This window comes from Mastigoproctus giganteus, chromosome 6 (genome assembly GCF_048544385.1).
Source record: "Mastigoproctus giganteus isolate SK-2022 chromosome 6, ASM4854438v1, whole genome shotgun sequence".
NCBI lineage: Eukaryota > Metazoa > Arthropoda > Arachnida > Uropygi > Thelyphonidae > Mastigoproctus > Mastigoproctus giganteus.
In genome coordinates, this window is record NC_143580.1 from 216,975,272 (window position 1) to 217,001,212 (window position 25,941).

The 25,941-nt window shown below is 37.1% G+C and overlaps 1 protein-coding gene across 1 annotated transcript in view; it reads right to left on the bottom strand.

Annotated features, from left to right (window-relative positions):
* LOC150084971 (transcription termination factor 5, mitochondrial-like) overlaps positions 1-16,711 on the bottom strand; it is a 39,623-nt gene extending 22,912 nt beyond the window's left edge. Inside the window, exons 1-2 of the mRNA XM_090375678.1 lie at positions 16,479-16,711; positions 6,102-6,221 (exon numbers count right to left, since the gene is read on the bottom strand). Of these exons, the coding sequence (XP_090231804.1) occupies positions 6,102-6,113 (12 nt within the window). The 5' untranslated portion in view covers positions 6,114-6,221; positions 16,479-16,711. The remainder of the gene's footprint in view (positions 1-6,101; positions 6,222-16,478) is intronic.
* Between the last annotated feature and the right edge of the window lie 9,230 nt (positions 16,712-25,941).

A 25,941-nucleotide genomic window follows, 5' to 3' on the forward strand; every position in this document is an offset into this window, starting at 1 on the left:
ATTAAACCTGATATACTTTCATCAATATCATTAATAAATATTGAAAACAACAATGGGCCCAGCACTGAACCCTGGAGCACTCCACTGGTAATATCATTCCACAAAGAGCAGTGCCCAATGATAATCACTCTATCTTCCTTAACCATCCCTTTATCCATAGCAGTAACTTGCCCTTAAAGTCACATTGCTCCAGTCTGTACACATTCTTTTATGTGCAACACTATCAAAAACTTTCATGAAATCCAAATATATGACATTGTTAAACTTCAAATACCATTGTCTTAAACAAGCAATCAGAATTATTTTTTGCCTCCAGTTCCTTGGTCACTGCATCATAAAAACCAATCAGATTGGTTAGACAAGACAACCCATTAAAAAATCAATGCTGTGACTGCAGTATAACTGCATTCTTGTCCAGATGGTCCTGCATTACTTCTTTAACTTCATTATTATTTTTCCTGGAACATGGAACAGACATTAAGCTAACAGGTCTGTAATTTGAAAATATTTCTTGGCTAAATGCCTAAGAGTATGAAAGATTTGTTTATGCATGGTTACTGCACTTGCATCATTTCTACTACCCAGATAGTATGAATGCATCATTTAATTATATCTCATAATGTGAATCAACCTTCACAACGAGTTACCAAGGTATTGCACTGCTTTGAATAAGTAAGACTGTTACTTATTCTCGACAGATACCACCATCCAAACGTTACCGTTTCGAAGCTTGTTGACTTACTCATCGGTGTGTCAGCAGGTACCCTGTTGTTGCAATAGTGACAACCCAGTTATGAAGTATAACTCCATCGATGGGTGGGACAGACTACCTGCCCACCCACCAATGAGTAAGCCAACAAGCTTCGAAATGGTGCTGTCTGAGTGGTTTGTATCTGCCCATAAGTAACATTAGTCTTCTCCACTGATAAAGCATTACTTATTCAAAGCAGTGCAATACCTCAGCAACCCTTTGTGAAGGTTGATTCACAATATGAGATATAATTAAATGATGCATTCATACTATCTGGGTAGTAGAAATGATGCAAGTGCAGTAACCATGCATAAAATAATCTTTCAGGTCTATAATTACTCATGTCACCCTTTGATTCCCCCTTTAGGAATTGGGGTTATATTCGTACATTTCCAGTCCATAGGGATCCTCCCTGAATCCAAGGATGCTTTCATAATTATGGCTACAGGTTTGCTTACCTCCTTTGCTGTCTTCCTTAATGTGATTGGATAGATCCATTCCACCCCAGGTGTCTTTTTTATGTCCATCCCCAACAATTTCTCTTCCACTTTCCTTTCAATTATCACAAAGTCATTTATCTCCCTGTCAGAGTTTGATAAACTTCTGGCATCCCCTCCCCTAAAGAATTCTTCATTTATGAATGTAAATACAAAATAGCTATTCAATTTGTCAGCAACCTGAGCATGGTTGTCAACAGTTAACCCATTGACATCGAGTGGCCCAATGAGATTCAACCCCATCCTTCTACTGTTACCATAAGCACAGAAGTGTTTGCTGCTTTTCTTTGCATTCTTTGCCAGAGACCTCTTGTAATCTGCCTTAGCTTGCCTAACCTCCTTTGTTACTTGACTATAGACTAATTTATATCTACTATAGGTCTGTATCACCTGATAATTTATATGCAATCCGTGCACTTTTTTCTCCGCCATGTCTTACTAGTTCATCTGACATCCATTTAGGTCTAAGCCTTGAACAGTATTTGTTCATTGGTATAAAAAGCCTAGTAGCTGCTATGATTACTTCCCTGAATGCTTTCCATTTAGAATTTGAGGTTGGTAATATCATCAGTTGGTCCCACTGGATAGAATTTAAAACTGTCTGAGACTACTGTAGCCATCCTTACAAAAGCAAAAGCCTTTCCCTTTACCCTTGACAGTAGCTATGTCTTTAATTAAATTCCACATTAGTACACTGTAATCACTGCCACCCAGCGAGTCTTTTACCTGCAGATTCTGAATGCATGAAGTATCACTGCTGATAACTATATCAAGATGCTTCCTCTTGTTGTCTCTCTAACATGCTGCTGTAGAAAACAGTCATCCAATAAATCTACAAAAGTCTTGCTAGTGTGTGAGTGACCAACCCATGAATCCCAGTCAACATGTGGAAAGTTAAAATTCCACATTATATGTTATTCTGATTTACTGGCCCACTCTATTTCTCCGTATAGCTGTTTGGTATACTCATCACAGTCATTAGGCTTATAACACCTAATCTCAATTTTGTTTTTTCAGTGTTTATTACACCAAACTGACTCAACATTGCATTAGTCACCTATGTCAACAGGATGCACTGCCTTAAATTTAATATTCTTCTTAATTAAGAGCATAACCCCTCTACCTTTTCTGTCCCGCCTATATACATTGCACTCTCCATATTCAAATTCAGCATTACTATTCTGAGTGACACCACATCTCCACTATCCCTACAATGTCTGCATTTGATGACTTAATCAGTACTTCAAATTCATCAAATTTATTTACAATGCTGCTAGCATTAGTGTACATGCAAGTAAACATGTACACGTTCTTATTCTTAGTTACCCTAACACAGCCCATGTATTTATTTGTTCCATGATGACCTACAGCAGGTCCTGAAATCCCTGACACTTTGTTTTCCAGGCTGTTGCATTTTCCAATAGAAGCAGTGACAGAATCACTTTTATCTTTGCCTGCAGTTCTAGCTAAACTATTAGTCAGTGTATCCCCAAGCTAGAAGTTTTCCGCCTCACCTAATGCTGCCTGAATAACATCAGCAAAATACTCTTCTGCCCCTTCTATTTAAGTGCATCCCATCCCTGTAAAAACAGACTCTCCTGTTAACAAGCATAGATCATGCTGAGAAAAATTCTACCCCATAGCCTTGCACATTCTCTCCAGGGCTGAATTGAATGACAAAACTATTAATATGTACTCCCTCCTATTGTATCTGGGCAGAATTGCAGACACTTTCAAATTCAATCCTAACTTGTGACTTTTTTCCAACACTGCTTTGTGTACTTGTTAAACAGGCCCTCAGATCTCATACTATTAACATCATTAGTGCCAATGTGTACAATATCACCTTTTGTGCCCTTAAAAGATGATATCTGCTTTATGTCATTTACTTCTGACCTTGGCAGACATACCCTGGTGCTATTTCACCTATCCTTCTTTTACAACATTTTCCATATACTTGAAATAGAGTCACCGACAATAACTACCTCCTGTGGAACCAGCGCATTCTGCCCTAGAGATTGCCACTGTGTTGCCTGATGCATAAGTGTGAGCCCTGGTGTTGAGTTGAGCAGCTGAAAGCTTGGTGGGCCCCATTTTAGTTCCTTTGAGAGCATCTACACTACTCTTCAAACTCTCATAAATGTCCATCATGAAGAATGCTGAGTTGGCACCTAATGTCTTCACACTCTCTGTATCATACTTCGAAAGTCTGCAAACATTGCATAAGTTGCACATTTTGTTAGGCTATGATTTGTAAGAGAATCGCCTCCTTCGGTTCTCCCTGCACCACAGCACTCCCGCTACTTTGTGCCTGTTGGTTTGTTGCTCTAGTCTGGGGCAAAATTTCCCTTTAAATATAATTTAATTGATTAAATCAATGATTGATGATTAATTATTGACGATTAATGATTGATTAAATAAATGAAAATGAAAATTAATCAATTTAATCGATTAATTGACAATACTGCACTAAGCTAATAGATCTTAAAAATGAAAATAGCAATGAGAGCTTAATTGATGGTACTCACCTCAATTGATCTACTTAGTTACATGGTACTGAAGTGGAAATGAAGTTAAATTAAATAAATACGGAATTGTTAAAACCTATAATTAAAATTTGCTCAAGGAAGAAATGCGCTACCTCGTCCCTGGTTGTCATTTATAAAATATTAATGAGAACAGGTGAAGCCAATTTTTATGACACTTAGATGATTTATAGAGCTTCTTAATGTACCGTTAGTAATCAACTTAATAATGAAAATAACAATAAAAGTTTAATTGACGGTACTCATCTCAATTGATCTGCTTAGTTACATGGTATTGAAGTAGAAATGAAGTTAAAATAAGTTAAATTAAATAAATAGGAATTGTTAAAACCTGTAATTAAAATTTACTCAAGGAAGAAGAAGTGCAATATATTAATATTTTATAAATGACAACCAGGGACGAGGTAGTGCACTTCTTCCTTGAGCAAATTTTAATTACAGGTTTTAACAATTCCATATTTATTTAATTTAACTGTTTTAACTCATTTCCACTTCAATACATGTAACTAAGCAGACCAATTGAGGTGAGTACCGTCAATTAAGCTCTTATTGCTATTTTCATTATTAAGTGATTATTAGCGGTACATTAAGAAGCTCTATAAATCATCTAAGCTAATAGATCTCTAAATGCAGTGATACGTATTATGTTATTAAATTTTACGTTATACCTTATGCTATCAAGTTCAAGATATATGTTATACTATACTGTTATGATCACAGTTTTGAATTAGTTATATTCTTGCCAAAAATAAAACTTCTTAGCTAACAGGTCTGCCTAACATAAAAAAAAAAATATATATATATATGCCTAACAAGTAATTAGAGCCCACTTATTTATCACAATTAAAACCCTAATATTCCACTGCACTACTAGTTATGTGGTACAACTTAAAAAAAATCACAATCTAAATTTAAAAATAAGATAATGAAAATGACTAAGACTATTAAAGACTATTGTCATTCCAAAGTTTTAGACGAGAGAAAGAAGATAACTATAAATATTAGTGAGATGGTAAATCTCCTTTCAGACATAAATTTATCCTAAATAAATTACAAAACTAACAAGAGAGAATATCTATCAAATGCAATTTAATATGTTAATTAATCAAAAGGATGGTAAAAATTTGCAATAAACTTATCAGTTCCCATGAGCTCAAAAATTCTTTGTCTACACACTTCTACTCTCATACCCAACTGTCTCAATCATTAATCATTTCAATGTTTTTATTATCATATTATTAATATATTTCAGTATTTTATAATACTTTGTAGTGTGTTTTTTAATATTAAACCTTACATTATCATAGCTAATTTCAAAAAGTAATGTAAACTGTTGTCATTCCAAAGTTTTAGACGAGAGAAAGAAGATAACTATAAATATCAGTGAGACAGTAAATCTCCTTTCACATATAAATTTATCCTAAATAAATTAAAAAACTAACTAGAAGAGAATATTTTCTTCTGTTTCTCTTCTAGTCAGTTTTGTAATTTATTTAGGATAATTTATGGCCACACCTAGAGTACTGTATACAGGTCTGGAGGCCTCATTTCAAGAAGGATGTAGAGCTGCTGGAACGAGTACAGAGAAGGGCAACAAGATTAGTGAATGGAACAAAGGGGTGCTCTTACGAAGAACGGCTTAAGTTTTGCAAATTACAGTGTCTGGAGACTAGGCACCAGCGAGGTGATCTGATAGAGGTGTATAAAGCCTTGAATGGTTTAAGCATGCTCAATGCTGATGGGATTCTTCCTCTAGCTCAGAATAATCACCTGAGAGGGCATAAATTCAAATTGAGGAAAGACAGATGTAGGATAGACGTGCGGAAATTTGCCTTTAGCCAGCGGGTGGTTGGTTGGTGGAACAGACTTCCATCCCTTGTGGTGGAGGTTGATAGCCTAAATAAGTTTAAGGCTCAGCTGGACAGGTATTTTGAACGAACGGAGGGGTGAAGTGGAAGTGGTTTTTTTTTTTTTTTTTTTTTTTTTTTGGCTGATGCTGCATAAGCTTGCTTTCTTGCATCAAATGCCTCTACTAATGCTAATGCTAATGCTAATGTCTGAAAGGAGATCACTATTTCACTGATATTTATAGTTATCCTTCTTTCTCCGACCACTTCATAGAAAGGTGGTCTTTATTGATCTCCTTAAAATTTCAAAAAGGAAAATGAGATTTTTTTTCGATTCTATATTAAGGTTTTTATATTTTTGTATATTTTAGATTCTATATTAAGTATGCTTCATAATTCCTAGATAATTATATGATCTCATATTTTATAAAGAAAAAAAAACTTATAACTAATGCCATACCTGATAAGTCATCTTTCAGGTTGTTAGTTATGGTCTGCATATAACATGAAAGCTTTTGAGGGGAAAACTAGCTATTATCTCCTATAATTTACATTCGAAAATAGGCAGCAACACACTTCTCTAGAATATAAAAAAAAAAAAAAAAAAAAGATTGATTAGAATGAAGATAAGAACTTTGTGCTAAAAAAATTATTTTTAAATAAATAAATTTTTATTTTTTTAAATATTTATTTCTATTTTTGAATGTTGACTATTTTATGATTTTTGGTTATGACACTATACTATTGGTATGTAATTGATGACCACCAGACATATTTTTACCATTTAATTAAGCAATGGCAAAGAGGGAGGAAATAAAGAAGACCAGATAATTATATAGACAACTTTAAAATTTAACTATTTATTTAATCTTCCATCACTGATATCCCAATTTTAATCAAAATATTTATATGACATCTGTGTGACCCCCTTTTTTATTTTAATTATAAAAAATTAATAAAATTAAAAAGCTAAAAATTAATTATAAAAATTAATTTTTAGCTTTTGACTGAACTGAATATGGTGATCTATTAATTACGGTTTGCTAAACCAATTAAAAAATATCAAACAAAAATAATGAGAGAAACAAATAATAATAATAACAGTTTTATCATATTTTATAGAATTCTCAAGATCACACTGTTACGACAGACTGAAATCCAGATGCTATGCAAGTGTCTGGATTTCAATCAAGTGCCTGGATCAGTGACCTTGAATATGAACATCTGTATTTTTGTTAGCTGTTCATATTTAACTAGCTAAATCAAAGCTCTATGGCAAGATAAGATGCCACACGGGAATGGTAGTTGCCTAGAAGAAAGATAGATGCTTTTGCTCATCTGGCATCTGTTAAATAGTAAACAAAAATTCAATGTCTCATAATTCATAGTACATTGAAATGAAAACAGAAAATATGATATAATCAATTAGAGAATACTGGTGGGCAAAAATACACAGGAGGATAATTTTATAGTCCAAAAATGTTTAACAGGGGCTGAGCAATGATATAAATTATTAAAGAAAGCAATGGAGAAGATGAGGGGGGAAGAGCACGCAAGTGAAGAAGGAAGCAATGGGAGAAAGGAAAAAGGGATAAATAAAACTGAGTGACTAGCACTTTCAGACAAATGGTGGTTGAGCCAATGGAACACAAATAAATTTCCCGGTGGGCCACACAATAAGACCTACTGAAAATATAATCAAGAGTTTTAATTGATATTTTACATTATTCTTAAATTTATTAAAATGTGCTAGCACAAAGACAAATTTATTTTGGTTCTTGTTTTTGAAATTTTTGATACATTGCCTGCTTTGATCATATTTGGTGCTGGTTCACTTGGTTTTTTTAATTATTATTATTATTAGCCATATAGTGCAAGAAAGCCCGAGGCTTACGCTGCACCAGCCAAAAAAAATTTCTGAGTTACCCAGAAAAACACACAAAAAGAGAGAACAAGATTCAGAAGTAGAAGGGAATCACCAAGAAAGAGAAAAATGATGGTATCCAGCTCAGGACCCTGGGTGCACCAAGCTCATACTCAATATAGGATGATTTGCATTCTCTGTGGGAATGATAAACCCAAAACATTAGTACATGGTATTATTATATAATTATTATTTAAGCAGTATTTGGTATTATTATATAATTTAGTATGAGCACTGGCAAAATGACAAAAAAAAGCAAACTTATGCAGCATCAGTCATAAAAAAAAATAAATAAAAACACTTTGTTTACCTATCCCTTCTATTAATTTTCCATTATATTTATTCAAACTATCCAGCTCTACAACACCAAGTGGAAATTTATTCTAACAATCAAAACTACTCTTTGGCCGAAGACAGATCTACCTTGCAACCATTCTTTTCTAAACAAAATTTATGTCCCTTCCCTTATGTACGTGTCATCCAATAAAGCAGGGTTTCCCAAACTGGGATCCGTATACCAGTTCCAGGGGGATCCAGGAAACGGATCCTCTGGAACTGGTCAAATAATTTATTCTATGTATAGCAAATTGATGATAAAGTTAGTATATATTTATGCAAAAATAAGAATAAAGTTAACGTTGTTTTAAACATAAACATAAAACTTGGAATTTTCTTTTCAGAAAACCCAGTGTTCATACATAATACACACACACACACACACACAGAAACATATATATATATATATATATATATAGGGGTCCGCAACCTTTTTGGATTTTTGAAGGGATCCGTAAACCCTTTTTGGATTTTTGAAGGGGGTCCATAGATCTCAGTAGTTTGGGAACAGCTGCAATAGAGAGAAAGGATACCATCAACGTTAGTTCACTCAGCCCATTTAAAGCCTTAAATACATTAATCAGGTCTCCTTGTAGATGCTTAGTTTCTAGATACTGCAATTTACAGAATCCAAGTCTTTCTTGATAAGATAACCATTTAGTTTCCCCAACAAATCATGTTGCTCTTCTTTGCACCCATATCAACCACTGTATATCCTTTCTAAAATGAGGTTGCCAGGTTTGGCAAACCTCATTTTAGAACACAGTATTTCAAGATGCAGCCTAACCATTGCCTTATATAATGAGATAATCCTTTTTCACAGTTGGCAAAGTGCCCATATATCATGGACAGAACCCCCATAACTAGTCCTAGAAGCCTGCTTGCACTGCTTACACAATTTACACTGTATGATACCCCCCCCCCCACAAGGTCTTTTTTATTCTCAACTACTCTGAGTTTGGTACTACATAAATGGTATACTATTAAATTTCAACTGCCATTTTTCAGTTCATCTTGCCAAATTTTCTCCGGTCTTTTTACGTAGCATACCCTGATTACTGTCATTAAAAACCCTGCCCACATTTGCAACATCACAAAACATTAGCATTAAACTTTATTATGCTTGTATTAATATCATAGAATACCTCCGGAAGCGATTTAACACCCTACGCTGGAGGGCGAAACAACACTTCATTCCAACGATGCCGCAACCACTACCAGATATCTTCAAACCACTGTTTATCCGGTTATTTTATATGCTGCTGAAATTTGGGCACCTGTGTCACCCTCACTTCAAAAACCGGTGTTCTCGTGTGAATACTGGACCCTGAAATGGGCCACAAATAAGCATCGTCGACCCCCTCAATTGAGAACAACTGACATGGCTGAGCAGCTAATTACACCCAGGCTCCTGAAGTTAATTGACAGCAGGCATTTAATGACTACATTAAAAATGTACATAGGAGTCATAAATGCCCCAAACATCTGGGATTTCTGTCAGTGGCACAATCCTCTGCCATCCTTTAGGTCAGACCCCAAACTAATCCTCCAATACAACCGGTTGAAATTGTGTAGTCAGTTCCTACCTGCCCAGGCACTCCCCAAAATTCAGGCACTGCTCCGTTTTGGAGTCAACCTACAGAAAATGGCAACCAACTGCAAATACCGTCACATGCTCCTCGAGTGGATTACATCTGTGGAACTGGGATATATTTCTCCAAACTGGGTTACGATGTTCAGTTCCTCTTTATATTTTCCTAATATTATAATTTCAATTTTACATGTTTAATTTTGTGTAACTCAATTTCCCATGTAACTATAATTTTTGCCAATTAATCACATATATAATGTAAAACTCCTGGCCATGTTGCTGTGATGAGAATTATTTTCACTAGTACATGTACTGTATTTAGCAGCAATAAAGAAGTTTTTTTTTTTATACTAATGATATACAGTACTAACATATCACATCATATTACTAATGATATTAAAAGTAGAAGACCGGCGGAATTACTTAACAGGTACAGGTCAATGATGAAAAAAAAGCAGTGAGTTAGGGTGAAATTTGAAAGTGTCTGCAATTCTGCCCAGACATGACAGGAGGGAGTATATGATGAGAGCCATGTCAATAAATTCGGCCCTGGAGAGATTGTGCAAGACTTGTGGGGTAGAATTTTTTTCAGCATGGTCTGTGCTTGTTAACAAGAGGGACTACTTCTACAGGGGTGGGATACACTTAAATAGAAAGGGTGCAAGAATAATTGCTGATGCTATCGAGGAAGTGTTAGGTGGGTCAGAAAACTGCTGGCTTGGGGGGATACATGGATTAATAGATTAACAGTACATGCTGGCAGAGGTGAAAGTGATTCTTGCACTGCTTCTACTGGAATGAGCAGCAGCCTGGAAAACAAGGTGCAGGGGTTTCCAGAGACTGTTGGGGTCATTTCAGAACAAGTAAATACATGGGCTGTGTCAGGGTAGCTAAAAATAGGAACAGGTGCATGTATACTTACATGTACACCAATGCTAGGAGTACAGTTAATAAATTTGATGAGCTTGAAGTGCTAGTCAAGACATCAAAGGCAGATACTGTTGGGATATCAGAGACGTGGTGTCACACAGACATAAGCAGTGCAGAGTTGGAATTTGGGGAGTACAATGTGTACAGACAGGATAGGAAAGGAGGAGGGGTTATGCTATTAGTTAAGAAACACATAAAATCCAAGGAAGTACAGCCATTTGACATGGATCGACTGTGCAGTGTCGAGTCAGTTTGGTACAACATAAGCACTGGGACAGCAAAATTGAGAGTAGGAGTGTGCTATAGGCCTAATAACTCGAATGAGTACAATGAACAACTCTACAGAGAAATAGAGTGAGCCAGTAAATCAGAGTGTCTTATAATGGGGATTTTTAATTTCCCAGATATTGACTGGAATTTGTGGGTTGGTCACTCACACACTAGCAAGCCTTTTGTGGAATTATTGGATGATTGTTTTCTACAGCAGCATGTTCAGGAGGCAACTAGAGGGAGTAATACTCTTGATCTGATTATCAGTAGTAATTCTTCATGCAATAAGAATCTACAGATAAAGGAACCACTAGGTGGCAGTGATCACAGTGTACTGAAGTGGGATTTACTCAAAGAGGTAACTACCATCCTCAAATACTAGTAAAGGGAAGGGATTTTGATTTCGTAAAGGTTACTATGGTTGTCCGAGACAGCATTTAAATTCTATACAGTGGGACCAATTGATGATGTTACCAACAGAAAATTCAAAATGGGAAGCATTCAAAGAATTAATCTTGGAAGCTACTAGGCTTTTCATACTAAGAAATATTGTTCAAGGTTTAGGCCTAAATGGATGTCAGATGAACTAATGAGGCATATGGCAGAGAAGAAAAATGCATGGGATACATACAAATTAACACATGACACAGAAGCCTATGATAGATACAAGTTGATCTGTAACCAAGTTACAAAGGAGGTTAGGCAGGCGAAGGCAGATTACAAGAAATCTTTGGCAAGGGATGCAAAGAAAAACAGCAAAGAGTTCTTTACTTATGTAAACTCTAGAAGGAAGGCGACGAATCAGATTGGTCCACTTGATATTGATGGTTCAACTGTTAATGATATTGCTCAGGTAGCTAATAAATTAATGAGTTTGCATCTACATTCACACATGATTAGTTATTTAGGGAGGGGAATGTCAAAAGTGAATTAATCTCTGGCAGTGAGCTAGATGATTTTGTAATAACTGAGAGGAATGTGGAGGAGAAATTGTTGAAGGTAAACAGGCGAAGGTAAAGAAAGCCTGCACGAGAACGACGAGAAACGTCGGATAACTTACGCGGAAAATTAGTTTGCCGATACGGCACTCTAGCGCTGCTCACTCGGTAAACAGACGGTAGGTGTTAACGGTCTGGAGCAAAGTCGAGAACGATATACTGATTGACAGGTAGGCGTGGCAAACGACGTGCTGATTGGTGCGCGAACACAACACACGATAACATCGGTTTAGTATCACTGTAGCAGCACTAATGGTAACTTGTCCTAATCGTACATGCCCTAACATTTACTGTAACGGTGAAAAAAGATCAGGTTACCTCGACTTGAATCCCATGGGAGCTTGAACCCCTCCCGAAGTGGAGGGGGTAACCTAACCTTTTTTCTTTAGAATCAGTCATATTTAGAAATACATTCATAAAAAAATAAATTTTTTTATGACCGTATTTTTATTTTCTCGTTCAATAATATGCCCTAATGGTGAAAATAGGTCAGGTTACCTCCACTTGAATCCCATGGGAGCTTGAACCTCTCCCGAAATGGAGGGGGTAACCTAACCTTTTTTCTTTAGAATCATGAGTGGACTAGCACATAAATTGTTTATTAATAAATCATTTCATTGTTTGCCACGCCTACCTGTCAATCAGTATATCGTTCTCGACTTTGCTCCAGTCCGATAACACCTACCGTCTGTTTACCGAGTGAGCAGCGCTAGAGTGCCGTATCGGCAAACTAATTTACCGCGTAAGTTATCCGACGTTTGTCGTCGTTCTCGTGCAGGCTTTCTTTACCCAAGCCGGTAAACATAAGAAAGGCACCTGTGGTGGATGGGATCTTTCCAGTTATATTAAAGGAGGCAGCAAAGGAAGTAAGCAAACCCTTAGCCATAATTATGAGAGCTTCCTTGGACTTAGGGGAGGTACCCATGAACTGCAGATAATCAAATGTGATCCCAATTCACAAAGGAGGATCAAAGGGTGGCACAAGTAATTACAGACCTGTTAGTTAAACTTCTGTTCCAGAGAAATTAATGGAGGCACTGGTGAAAGCAGCACTGCAGGATCATCTAGACAAGACTTCAGTTATAGCTCGGACACAGCATGGTTTTGTTAAGGGGAAGTCTTGTCTAACCAATTTGATTGGATACTATGATGTTGTCACAGAGGAACTGGATGCAAAGAATAATTTTGATATCACATATTTGGATCTTAGAAAGGCTTTTGATACTGTTGCACATGGAAGACTGCTGCACAAATTGGAGCATTGTGGCATTGAAGCCAAATAAAGGGATGGTTGAGTGGGAGAAGACAGAGTGGTAATCAATGCACACTGCTCTTTGTGGACTAATGTTATTAATGGAGTCCCCCAGGGTTCAGTGTTGGGTCTATTGTTGTTTTCTGCATTTATTAATGATATTGATGATGGTATATCAAGCTAAATGTCTAAGTTTTCAGGCAGGGTTATTAATGACAGTATGCTGCTGCAACAGGATGTAGAAAAGTTGAGCAGATGGGCTGAGGGGTGGCAACTGAAGTTTAACATTGACAAATGTAAAGTACTGCATATGGGAAGCAGTAACCCCAGAGTAAATTATCACCTGTGTGGTACTACACTGACAGTGGTAGAGAATGAAAAGGAGCTGGTGGTAATTGTGCAGGCAGATATGAAGTTTTCTGAGCAGTGCAGATGGTCTGCAAGAGTAGTTCATGTTGTCTTGTCAATGATATACAGGGATTTTTCTAGCAGGGATAAGAAGTTGATTATCCCCTTGTATATGGCAATGGTCAGGCCAAACCTTGAGTACTGTATACAGTTCTGGAGGCTTCATTTTAAGAAGAACGTAGAGCTGCTGGAACGAGTAGAGAGAAGAGCAACAAGATTAGTGAATGGAACAAAGGGTTGCTCTTATGAAAAAAGGGTTAAGTTTTGAAAATTACAGTGTCTGGAGACTAGGCACCTGCAAGGTGATCTGATTGAGGTGTATAAAGCCTTGAATGGTTTGAGCATGCTCAATGCTGTTGGGATTCATCCTCTTGCTCAGAACAATCGCTAGAGAGGGCATAAATTCAAATTGAGGAAAGGCAGTTGTAGGAAAGATATTGAGAAGTTTGCCTTTAGCACAAGTGGGTAGTTGTTTGCTGGAACAAACTTCCATCTGTCATTGTAGAAGTTGATTTAAATAGATTCAACGCTGAACTAGACAAACATTTGGAGGGAGTGGATGGGTAAAATGAGAAGGGTGTTTTTTTTTGTTTTTTGTTTTTTTGGCTGATGCTATATAAGTTTGCTTTCTTGCATTATGTCCCTTTACTAATGCTAATTATTAATAATTATTAAACACAGTTAGGGGCCCCACTCATTACAAAGTGCAGTGGCCATTAATTGAAATACAAATTCCCCCACCCCAAGATTCCTAGATGAAACCCCCTCCCATGTTATTTAACAATTATACCAAGCCAACAGTTTAGGGCCTCCCCAATCAACCTCACATTGGCAGACTATGCAGCAGTTTTGCCCCATCTCCTACTACTAGGGCTTGGAATGCACTGGAATACTATTCCAGTTCATTGCATTGTCTCATTAATGCCCTGTTATTTAAAATAAAATATTCTATTAACAAGTGCTCTGTTTCCCAAAATCCATTTTGACTCCTACCTACCACTCAACCATTCCCTTTATCACAGAGCTGTAATTTACCCACAATGCTACACTGTCCCAATTTTCCCTTGAGCTTTTAATATAGAACAGTACTGAAGATTTTACTGAAGCTACGTATATGATCTCAAAATTATTTTTTGCCTGGTTCCTTTGTGGCTATCTCATAGTAAGTAATCAAATTGATCTGACAAGATTTTCCCTTAATCCAGCGTTTTCCAAACTGGGATCCGCTGACCCATGGGGATCCATAGACCACTTGCAGGTGGTCTGTGAAATGGACCCTCTGAAACTGACTAAATTATTCGTTCTATGTATAGTAAATTGACGATAAATAAAGTTATTATATATGTATGTAAAAATAAGAATAGAATAAAGTTGAGTTGTTTTAAACATAAAACTGAATTTTCTTTTCAAAAAACCCAGTGTCCCCCCCGCACACACATATATATATATATATATATATATATATATATATATATATATATTAGGGGTCCGCAAACCTTTTTTGATTTTTGAAGGGGTCCATAAACTTTTTTTGATTTCTGGAAGGGTCTGTAGATCTGGGTAGTTTTGGAACCACTGTCTTAACAAATCCACGCTGCAATTGCCATATAATTGCATTCTGTCAAGATGAATTTGTATGCTTCCTTCACTGCTGACTCCATTATTTTTCTTCTCACAGAAGTCAAACTTGTAATTACTTGCTTTACCCTTTGAATCCATTTTGTGAACAGAGACATTTGCAGTATGCGGGGAATTTCCTTATAAAGAAATTAAAATGAAAGATAAGCAGCTGTCAATTACAATTCTTGAAGCCAATTTTCACCTTCACTGCATCTTGCTCTTCCATCAGTAATCACCCTTATCATATCCCAATGTGTCGAGCCTCATATATGGTCTTTTCTTTTTATAGGCAAGTTAAAAATATTTTATGCATAAAAGTTACATTACTAATTTTTCCTATTTCTACTTTAAAAACAGTTCAGTATTTTCTAATTGAAATAGAGTGCAATTCCTTCCCTCTTCCTTTTCCTACTAATTTCAATCATTGGGTGCCTGTCAGCACCTAACCTCAGCAACTGGTAACAAATAACTTGGGCTAAAAAAAAAAAAAAAAATTACAAATGGACTGGATGAACAAACTTTTCTTTTTGCTCGTGCCAGGTGGCAACGAAATGTTGTACACCTGATCTCTGTTATAACATAATAGATAACAATTCAATATCATTTTTTGATCAGATTTATTAAAAGATTAAATTCATTAGGTCATTTTTATTATTATGTTTGTACAAAATATTTTTCCAACTCCTTCATTTTTAATTACTGGAAAAGACCAAAAGTAAAGGATTCACGAAGGATAAAATCTTCTAGAAACCAAGCACGTATCAATGAAAAAGGTATACAAGGATAGATCCACAAGGAGAGTACTCATTCTTCACTCCCCACAACCTCAAGATAATTCCATTTCCTACCCTAAGATAATTCCAAAAGTAGGAATTATCTTGGGGTAGGAAAAATGCTGGATCTGTCCCCCCCCCTGGGGGCTCACATCTGGTGCGTATGAGCTTGGCACACCCAGGGTCCTGAGCTGGATATCATCATTCTTCTCTTTCTTGGTGATTCCCTTGTACTTCTGACTCTTGTTTTCTTTTTCTCTCTCTCTCTCTCAGGGTAATTCAGAAAAAAAATTTTTGGCTGGTGCAGCATACGCTGCAGGCTTCCCTGCACCACATAACTAATAATAATAACAATAACTTAAATAAATAATCCTGTTTAATACTAAATAGCATACAATTACTCATCACAGTGGACGTTATTATTATTATTGGCTATATGATGCAAGGAAGCCTGAGGCTTATGCTCCACCAGCTAAAAAAAAAAAAAAAAAAAAAAATCCTTAGTTACCCTGTGAGAGGGAGAGTCAAAAGTAGAAGGGAATCACCAAGAAAGAGAAGAATGATGATATCCAGTTCAGGACCCTGGGTGTACCAAGCCCACACTCAACAAATGTGAGCCCCTTGGGTGGAGTTATATAAAAAGCATTGTAAACAAATAGTTACAATAGACGTTACAACAGTTACACAACTTTTGGAGTCTCGGTGTATCAAAACGTTACTGGGGAAAAGCCTTACCGTTCTACAATATCTAAATCGTGATTGTTCGGTCAGCTGAAGGAGAGTTACTTCTTTCATGAAAATATACCAAGTATTACTTTTTCATTTTTTTACCAAAATTTAAAATTTTATTCTTTCATCTTTAGAAATGATATGAACAAGCTATTAATTTACTCTCCCGAACATCTGGTCCCATAGCGAAGGCAAAGATCATCGGCCATTCAATTGGGAGAAATGATCATATTGATTAAAGGATTATCTTTGACTTTAATCTTAAAGTTAAAAGATTACTAAAAAATTTCATTACTGCATGTTACTCTAACCAAAACACACGTATTTAAAGTGAAACTGCAGCAGACGTACTAAGTCACATATTATAAATGTATGTACTGCGCTCGTGTTTTGACACTAGTGGCGCCATCACTCAAATTGAATATCTGCATTAACTCCGATTTTCAACAACATTTCAGCTCCATTACTGCTTAATATTTTTAATTTTACCAGTTATATGATAGTTGGTTGTTGTTGTTGTTGAGTTTTTTAGGACCATCATTAGAGCCACATTTCTGTGTTGTTATTGTACGGTTTGAGGAGCATCAGCGACTAACGTCATATTGCTCCGTGCATACTGTTTGTAATTTGCGCCCTCTTGGGTAACCAAGGTGTTACGATCGTGGTCCTCCGCACACCAGGTAGAAAAGACCTAAGTTCGAATCCCGTCCATGACGGAAGTAATTTTTATGAGTCTTTTTCACAACTTGTTGAGTTAGCCGGTCTCAGGCAAGGGTAGCGTGGTTTTTTCTCCCGGAAATTCGAATTTTTCGTCTAGCAAACAGAAAATGGATCTCAGAACACACGCAATTTTCAGACAATATACACGAAGCAATATAGTCTTAGTCGTTGATGCTCCTAAAATACAACAATAACTATAAATTGTGTTCTGTTGTCGATTTTCTGTTTGCTGGACTACAAACCCGAGTCTCATGGGGAGAAACCATGCTACCCCTCGCCTGAAACTGACTAACTCAGCCAAGTTGTGAACAAGGTCCATAAAAATTCCTCGCGTCATCGACAGTACTTGAACTCGGATCTTTTCCACCAGATGTGAAGGAGGACGGCGAATTTACCAATTGTGGTACCCAACTGTGACAGATTTAAAGATTAATTTTTCCGAATCCTTAATCGATTTATCAATTAACCTTTGAAGATTAACATTTCTGGATCTTGGGATTTCCGTATAATGGGTAGCCATATCCAGGTCCGCGGCAAGTGGTAGGCGAGGTAAGCGTCGCTTACGGGCGGCAGTTCAGGAAGGCGCAAAATTTTTTTTGACATATACAAGTCGGACCTCTGTTTAACGAACTTCTTTAAAACGAAATTTTCTATTTAAAGATATTTTTTCAATTTCCCCTTGGTAATTACATAGTTTCTGTAGATAAGAAAATTTTCATATAACGACGGATTATGAGAGGCTTACTGGGAACGATTAACAGTTCGCATCTCTGGCCTTCAGGCAATTGAGACAATTAGTGCTACTACTAAGCACGAATTAAGAGTTAAAGGGATTACTATTCTGTAAATCAGTGGTACTCGTAAAGCCTATCTAGCCCCTTGTTCCACATACCCAAAAGTCGCATTGGTCATCTGATTGGTTAACGTTTACCAGTATTCAACACAACAGGCAAATAATTCATTTGAAATAAATTCAGTACATGAAATTGCAGACTTACGTTAATTTTCTTATTATCTGGATCTGTGTTCAGTGCCGGATTAAGGTACGGGCTAGCAAGGATCTTGCCCGAGGCACCAAAAGCAGAAGAACAATTAGGCAAAAATATATACAGTATATCCTGAGTAAGAGGCGCCAAAAAATCTTTCTGCTCAGGGCGCGGAAATACCTTGGTCCGAGCTGTCTGTTTCGTATTTATATTTCGCATTGCACTCCAGAACATGATTGCAGCCCCGTTCTTCGGCGGGAAAGAGCACAAGAAAGCAGAGATATGACGTGAAGGCAATTCCCACTCACTGTTATCCCACCTCTCCTCCTCGCATGCACGTTACTGGGTATGTCACGTGACATCACAATATGTCGGAGCTGAAATGAAGAAAAGAAACGGCAATTTTTTTAAACAACTAATAAGAATTACCAGCACATGCTACCACAGATTCTTTTCCTCCGCACATTACTAGACGATTTCATATGCATTAACAATGAGAATTGCTCATGTACGTCAACAGAAATGTTTCTTCCTTTTTTCCCCCTTTTGTTCTGGAGGTTGCTGCCCCCACATCCCCGCTAATATAAACAGAACCTAATACTAACAACTCATACATAAAAGTACTGCGAAAAAACATCAAATCGTCAAGAAACAACTTGAAAGAAAAAAAAAATTAACCTCATCAGTCCTCACATGCCAGTACACTTCATCAAGCATCCACTCTTGAAGATATCAAATTTACACTGATGCAACATTCAGTTACAGTCTTTCATCCATCCTTTTGCAAACGGAATAGCAACAGCACACATAACCGAGGGCAGCAGAGCAGCACAACGACGACTAAACAGCACTATAATTTCGCATTTCCTGCTAAAATCAGAAGCGAATTTGCATCTAATCAAACAATCAGAGACGCAATATTGAGGTAAATTACACATCCCCAATAATCAGCCAATCACAGAACTCGACCGGACAATAACTCCATTCTTCTGCCACGCCCGCAAAGGAGATACCCATGTTCTGGAATTCAGCCAGAATAATATATACGATAGTACTTTTAGCAAGGCAATGTATAGCGATCAGGGGATCTTCAAAAGATTTATAGGAAAATGAGAATGGTAACTTAAAACTTTCTGAAACAATTTCGAAATTTGATTCAGTTATGGCAGAACATATTCGCCATATTCCGAAATCTGAATCGAAAAATATCGACATTATTTGAGTGATCAAATACAAAATGAAATTATTGAAATAATTTCACAAAATATTGTAGATAAAATACTAGAAATGAATATAGAAGCTAGTAATTTCTAGTATTTTGCTACGATTTTGCTATAATCACTGAAGATGAAAATAAAAATATGGATACAAGGAATCATGCTAAATCAATTAAATATAACACCTTACAAGTTATAAGTTTCTTTGTTCAATTATAATTTGGCCTCATATTTTAAATAAAATTAATCCGATAAGTAAAATGCTCGGAAAAAAAAAAACGATTCTGATATACAGGGTGTTTCAAAAGTGATGGTCAATAATTTAAAGGTGAATTGTACAGACTACAACATGCAAAAAAAGCCTAGTAAACACGGGTCCTTCAGTGAATCGTTTTCGAAATATTGCACATTTCTAGCCGGGATCCACCACTGACAAGGTGAACTGTACAGAGTTGGGATCCACCACTGACTTGTTTGTTTAGGTTAGGTTATACTCATTCTCTTCGTTTCCCCTCTCTCAATGCTCTGAGACGTGGCAGGCATACTAGTACTTGTCAAAGATTAGTCAACATGGAAAGAGGTTACAGCAACGAAGAGTATGCAGACACGCACTTCATGTAGGTAAAGCCAACGGCAGTGCACTCGAAACTGCACGTTGTACCAAGAAGCATTTCCCTGACGAAGGCAGCCCAACAGGCGTACATTAGAGAACATGGGCAATTCGCACATGGAGTACGAGCAGGTAGGCCCAGAAGCATAACACCTGATGTTGAGGAAAAGGGTGTTAGAAAGAACATCTGTAAAATCCTGTGGTGTCGAAACCAAAAATTAAAAATGTATTATCTTATGTTTAATAAAACCACCCTTACAAAGGATTCACAGCTTTTTGCTAAACTAGTGCTCCCATAGTAAAGACTCCGAAATTAATGGTCTAGCATTATCGATGGCTATATTGATGGTTTAGCATTATGAAGAACTTATAGTACTTCAAATATATTTTTAGTATATTTCAATATATTTTTAAAAACTATTTTACAAATACTTCTCTAAATGTAGCAGTTGCATCAAGAATTTTTCTAACTTTACCAGTTTCAGTTTCCACGGAACGGAACGGGTGAACGGAGTTTTCAAACATAATTTACAATCGAAATGTCTCAACAGCGACTCTAATTTGGTAATACAGTAGACTCTGGATTTTCAGGGTAAAAAAAAAAAAAAAAAAAAAATGACCAATAAAATATTACTCCTATATCCGTGATATGCCGAAATTACAAAAACCACATAATATCCTCAGAAGAAGGAAGAAAAATAGTTATACATTTTTCAATTACTTAGTTAATATTTTTTATAAATTAGTTATATATATATATATATAGAAAAAGTTATATATTTTTAATTAGTTCAATTAAAAACTTTATCCGAGGACAGCGGTGAAGTAGCTGGAGTGGCACATAAGAAAAGAAAGCATAAAACGAAGAAATTGTATAGTAAAAACTGATATGTACACTGTGCTGCCACTTTATTAGGTTCACCTACATAGTAGCTTGTTGAGCCTCCTTTAGCCTTCAAAACAGCCTGAATTTCTCTAGGTATGGATTGAACAAGATGCTGAAAACGTTGTGCAGGAATGGAGTACACTACCATGCAGACATGAGTGTATCACGCAGTTCCTTAAGATTCGACGGAGGTGTAGGCCTGCAGCAAACAGCCCTATCCAGCACATCCCAAAGATGTTCAATAGGATTGAGATCTATGGAATGAGCGGGCCACTGCAGCAAAGAAAAGTCATTGTCACGTACCTGGAACCATTCCATAGCGATTCGGGCTTTGTGCACTGTGCATTATCCTGCTGGAAGTAACCATCTGGCTGATGACAAACTGTCAACACGAACGGAGGCTCTTGGTCAGGAAGATGTTTAGGTACGATGTGGCATTCAGACGTGAATCTATGGACCCAACTTGTGCCAAGAAAACATTCCCCACACCATAACACTGCCCCCACCACCTTGCAGAGTAGTCATCAGACATGGCGGGTCCATGGATTCATGTTGTTTTCACCAAATTCTGAGCCTTCAGAATTTGGCGAAAACAACATGACACTTCCGCGCGATACTTCCATCAACATGATGCACCAGGAAATTCGACTCATCAGACCAAGCAACTGCTTTCCAATCCTCGATAGTCCAGTGCTGGTGTTGCTGTGCCCACAGGAGGCGTGCTCTCTTGTTTTTCATTGATAACAAACGTACGCGATATGGCCGTCGGCTGTTGTAGCCCATTCGCGACAAAGTGCGAGTAGTGGTCCGTTGCGATATTTATTTTGCTCTGCCCATCAAGGTTGTATTCTGACGTGATGTGCCACATTGTGGCCCGTCTGTTGGCTTGCACAATTCTAGCCATCCTCCTGTGACTTCTCTCATCAACAAGCGATTTTCTTCCACAGGAGCGCTGTTGAGAGGATGTTTTCTGTTCGTTGCACCATTCTCGATACACCCTTTGAAACTGTGGTGCATGAAAAGGTCAGGAGAACTGCCGTGTCAGCGATGCTTTGTCCAGCACATCTTGCACCTACTACCATGCCACGTTCGAAGTCCGTAAGATCACTCCTTTTCCCCATTCTTGCTACAGTTTGCATACTTAATTTATACTATAAAGGTTGTTCTGCTGCATTTATATCCATAACTGTGGTCATGTGACTTGCAACGTTGTGGGACAAACCATTTTGTGCACAACAGGGGTGTACCTAATAAAGTGGCAGTATAGTGTATTTTGTAGCCTTGGTTATCATAGTTGACTTCATTGGTGCCGATCCCTTCGCTTCTCGCATTCTGTCTTTGTCCTTTATTATTGTGCTCACTATTGACACTGACAAATCTAAATTCCGCGCGATACTTATTAATGTTTGACCATTTTCATGCATCCTTATTATTTTAATTTTCTGATCCAACTCAATCGCTTCCCTTTTCTTGGTAGATTTACTAGTACGCTGTCACTTTTAGTCCGCACCATGATAACGGTCAAAAATTAAATTTACTGAAAAGAACTTCACAGGGTTAAGGCGAAAACTCACTATTATCACCCCATGCGAGCTCACATTTTACTAAAGCTCAATTTCTGGAGGTTATTGCCATAAAACAAAAACAAATTTCACTTTCTGGTTTATTGGGCTTTTCTGTTAGTGCAATTCATTATAAACGGGTAGTAAACTCGATCGTATTGCATTTGCCATAATACAAATAGCTGGAATTCTGTGGGATTTTCGCTGAAATCTTCAGTCATATATATAAAAAAAAACCTAAATAAATTTTAAGAATCTTCTCTTCTTCCTATTTTTAAGCTTGTTACTCCATATCTCACTTGTACAATTTGTGCGTGCCGTGATCGTCGTTATTCATTGCTTATAATAATAATTATTATTCTACTGTTTTAAATTTTACAATCCTAAAAAAATAAAAAAAAATGAGTGAAAAAAATTAACGCAAGTTCGAAGTTACGTAAGTCGGGGACTTGCTGTATCCAAAAATGTTCAGAAACGTACGTAAAAAATATGGCGATGGATAACAAAACTTACCACGCACTACTCGCGTGTCCAATATGATGCTTCCCTTTATTTTTTACGATGGCTTGGTCACCAACATTATAATGGTTCATTAAAGATTTAACGGATGTACCGTTTTCAAACTTTTGAATGATTTGAAGTTTTTGTTGCGCAACTCGTTCGCTTAATTTGGAGTCTTGAAGTGTCCCAGTTAAACATATCCCGGTAAACTGAGAGACTCTGCTGTAATTGCAATAGAAAATGATCTTTTGGATCAATAAACATAAGTGAACTAATTAATAAATTCGCATCTCTTAAAGCAAGGAAACAAATTTGTATAACTTTCCTTTTATTTTATTATTGTGGGTACGATTACTATGATTTGGAATTTAAAAGTTTATTTTCAGAATGATTTTGTTATATTTGTTTGTTGTTTCATTTCATATGGTTATTTCCGTACGTAAGTATTTACGTGTAATTGTATAATTATTTACACCTTATTTTATTTTTTAATTCAAATATTTTGGGGCGACAAATTTGATTTCGCTTACTGGCGGCACATAGGGCCACAGCGATCCTGGCCATATTAGTCATACACTTACTGAGTAAATAGAGCAAGTCCTGAGGACAGCTTGGATTTATCATGCTAGGCATATGCGAGGAAGCTCACAATTGCACTTAATCTGTACTCCACTGCTCTCGACTTGGTTAACATCTGGGAAATCGTAGACTGGAAAATCCCTGGTAGAGCCCTCAGAAACCGTCCAGTGCTCTGTTATAACCTGCAGAAGCTCTTGACCTTTAAGCGGCACTTTCCGAACAGCATCATCGGCGCGCTGAACTCCGCAAACGTTGATTTGGATGTGGTCCAGAGATTCTGCCTACAGAAGAGAAAAGCGCAAATCCATAGTGAAGTGGTCAGCATTTCTGCAATTGTCAGCGGACCTAATGAACTCCCCGTGAAAGTTTCCAGACTGTCTCAATGTGTTGCAGCTTGTATATAATAACTGTAAAATCGATATAATGCAATATAAGCTTTATGATCAATCTATTATAATAACTATAAAATCTATTTAATCCAATATTAGCTGTGTATATTGCACTGTCTATATATTTTATGTATTTGCTGTGTACTCACGTAGTTTTTTTATGTACTGAATGTAATGTGTACAGTTAATTGTAAGATTCCTCTGGTTGCCTGTAGCGGGAATCGTGTCCTACATTTCTATGAATAAAGAATTTTATTATCATCATAGCATGGATTCAGCAGTGTTTGAAGTGCTATAGGGATGATCAATTTTCGCTCATTTGCATCTCATAATTGTTGCAATTTGGACGGTTGCAGATCTTCACTCCATAGGAGCTTAGCTGGATTCAGATGTGATTTGGAAGGCCGCAGCAGTAGGCTTAATTCACTGTCATGTTCACGAAACCATTTTGTCCATAAAATGGGTTTGCAGTTTACCCATCTGAATGGACAAACCCATTCAGATAGGTACACTGCAGTTATGAAATAAAATTTTCTGTTTTACTCCAGGACAACCACATAGTCAGAGGAGTTCACAAGACAGAGAATACAAACAGCACCGTATTCAGCAGTCACGGGCTTGAACCCCGTCACTCGGCTACGGCAGCCGACGGTGTTCCATGAAGGTATACTCCTAAAACAATTTCCAGATGACCTGTGGCATCCAAATGTGTTTAGGTTGCACCTGTTATGTCCATCAAATCAATGGTTTCAAAGTAACTTTAATATTTTGTAAACTGAGCTATGCTTTCAAATTTGCGTTTCTAATAATCTGTTTTTAAGTTTTATGGTTCCTTTCAAGTATTAAACTGAATTGAGAAACTATTTTGAGTTCCCCACCACTAATTGTCAATGGTTCGCTAATTTTGCCTCGAATAGCAATGGACAATGTGAACTTCTGACCATGCCATAAATCATACGTGCAATACAGGAGGGCGAGATTACAGATCCCAAAGAACATATAATTGCAGTCACTTTTCAATGATTGTGATAGCATCAACGCGGAACATATGCCCTCATGGGTAGCACAGTTGGTAGCATCACAATCCTCCCCCAGACCACATTCAAAGACCCGAGTTACATCCATGATGTAATTTTTATGGGCCTTTTTCACAGTGGCTTAATTAGTCGGTCTAAGGCGAGGGACGCATGGTCTTTTCTCCCGGAAATTCAAGAGTTTGACCAGAAAGACAGACCTCAGAACGTAAGCAATTTACAGATAACATACAGGGAAATATGGCCTTAGTCGCTGATGCTCCTAAAACCCTACTACAACAGTGGAACATATAAGCTCTCCCTCATAACAAAAACAACTTGGGCACACCAGTTGTAAATTAAAGAATGTAAAGATATATGCCTTAAACCCTCGCAGGTAGGAGAGTGGTTGTCACCACAATGTAAGCCCAAGGGATTACATAACCGATAAAGAACTTCATATATCGGTTATTATGGCTGTTAGTCGGTCTCAAAACGGTTCCATGGTGTTTTGTCCAGTAAAGAGGGAAATTTATCATAGAATACATGCAATTTACACAGGTATATACTTACACCTCATAGCCTTAGTTGCTTTATAAACACATAAGTACAGAACATAAGGCTCTATTTTAGTTTGCTGACAAGATTCCATTTCTTAGATCACCACTGAATTAAACATAAGAGGAATTTCTATAGCACATACATCAGCTAATGGAGGGAGATTGTAGCTGTTTGAACTACACTAAAAATGAAATTTCCATGTTGAAAGTTGCAGTAATCGGGGGTTTTAGGATAATCTTTGACTAAGACCATATTCCATGTATATTGAACAAAAAGCCAGTTTACAGGGACAAAAAAACCATGCTTCCCTCGCCTGAGACCACTAACTCAGCCATGTTGTGAAAAAGGCCCATAAAATATCCTCACATCATCGACATGACTTGAACTCAGGTCCTTGACACCCAGTGTTGGGGAGAGTGGTAATCCTACCAACTATACTACCCAC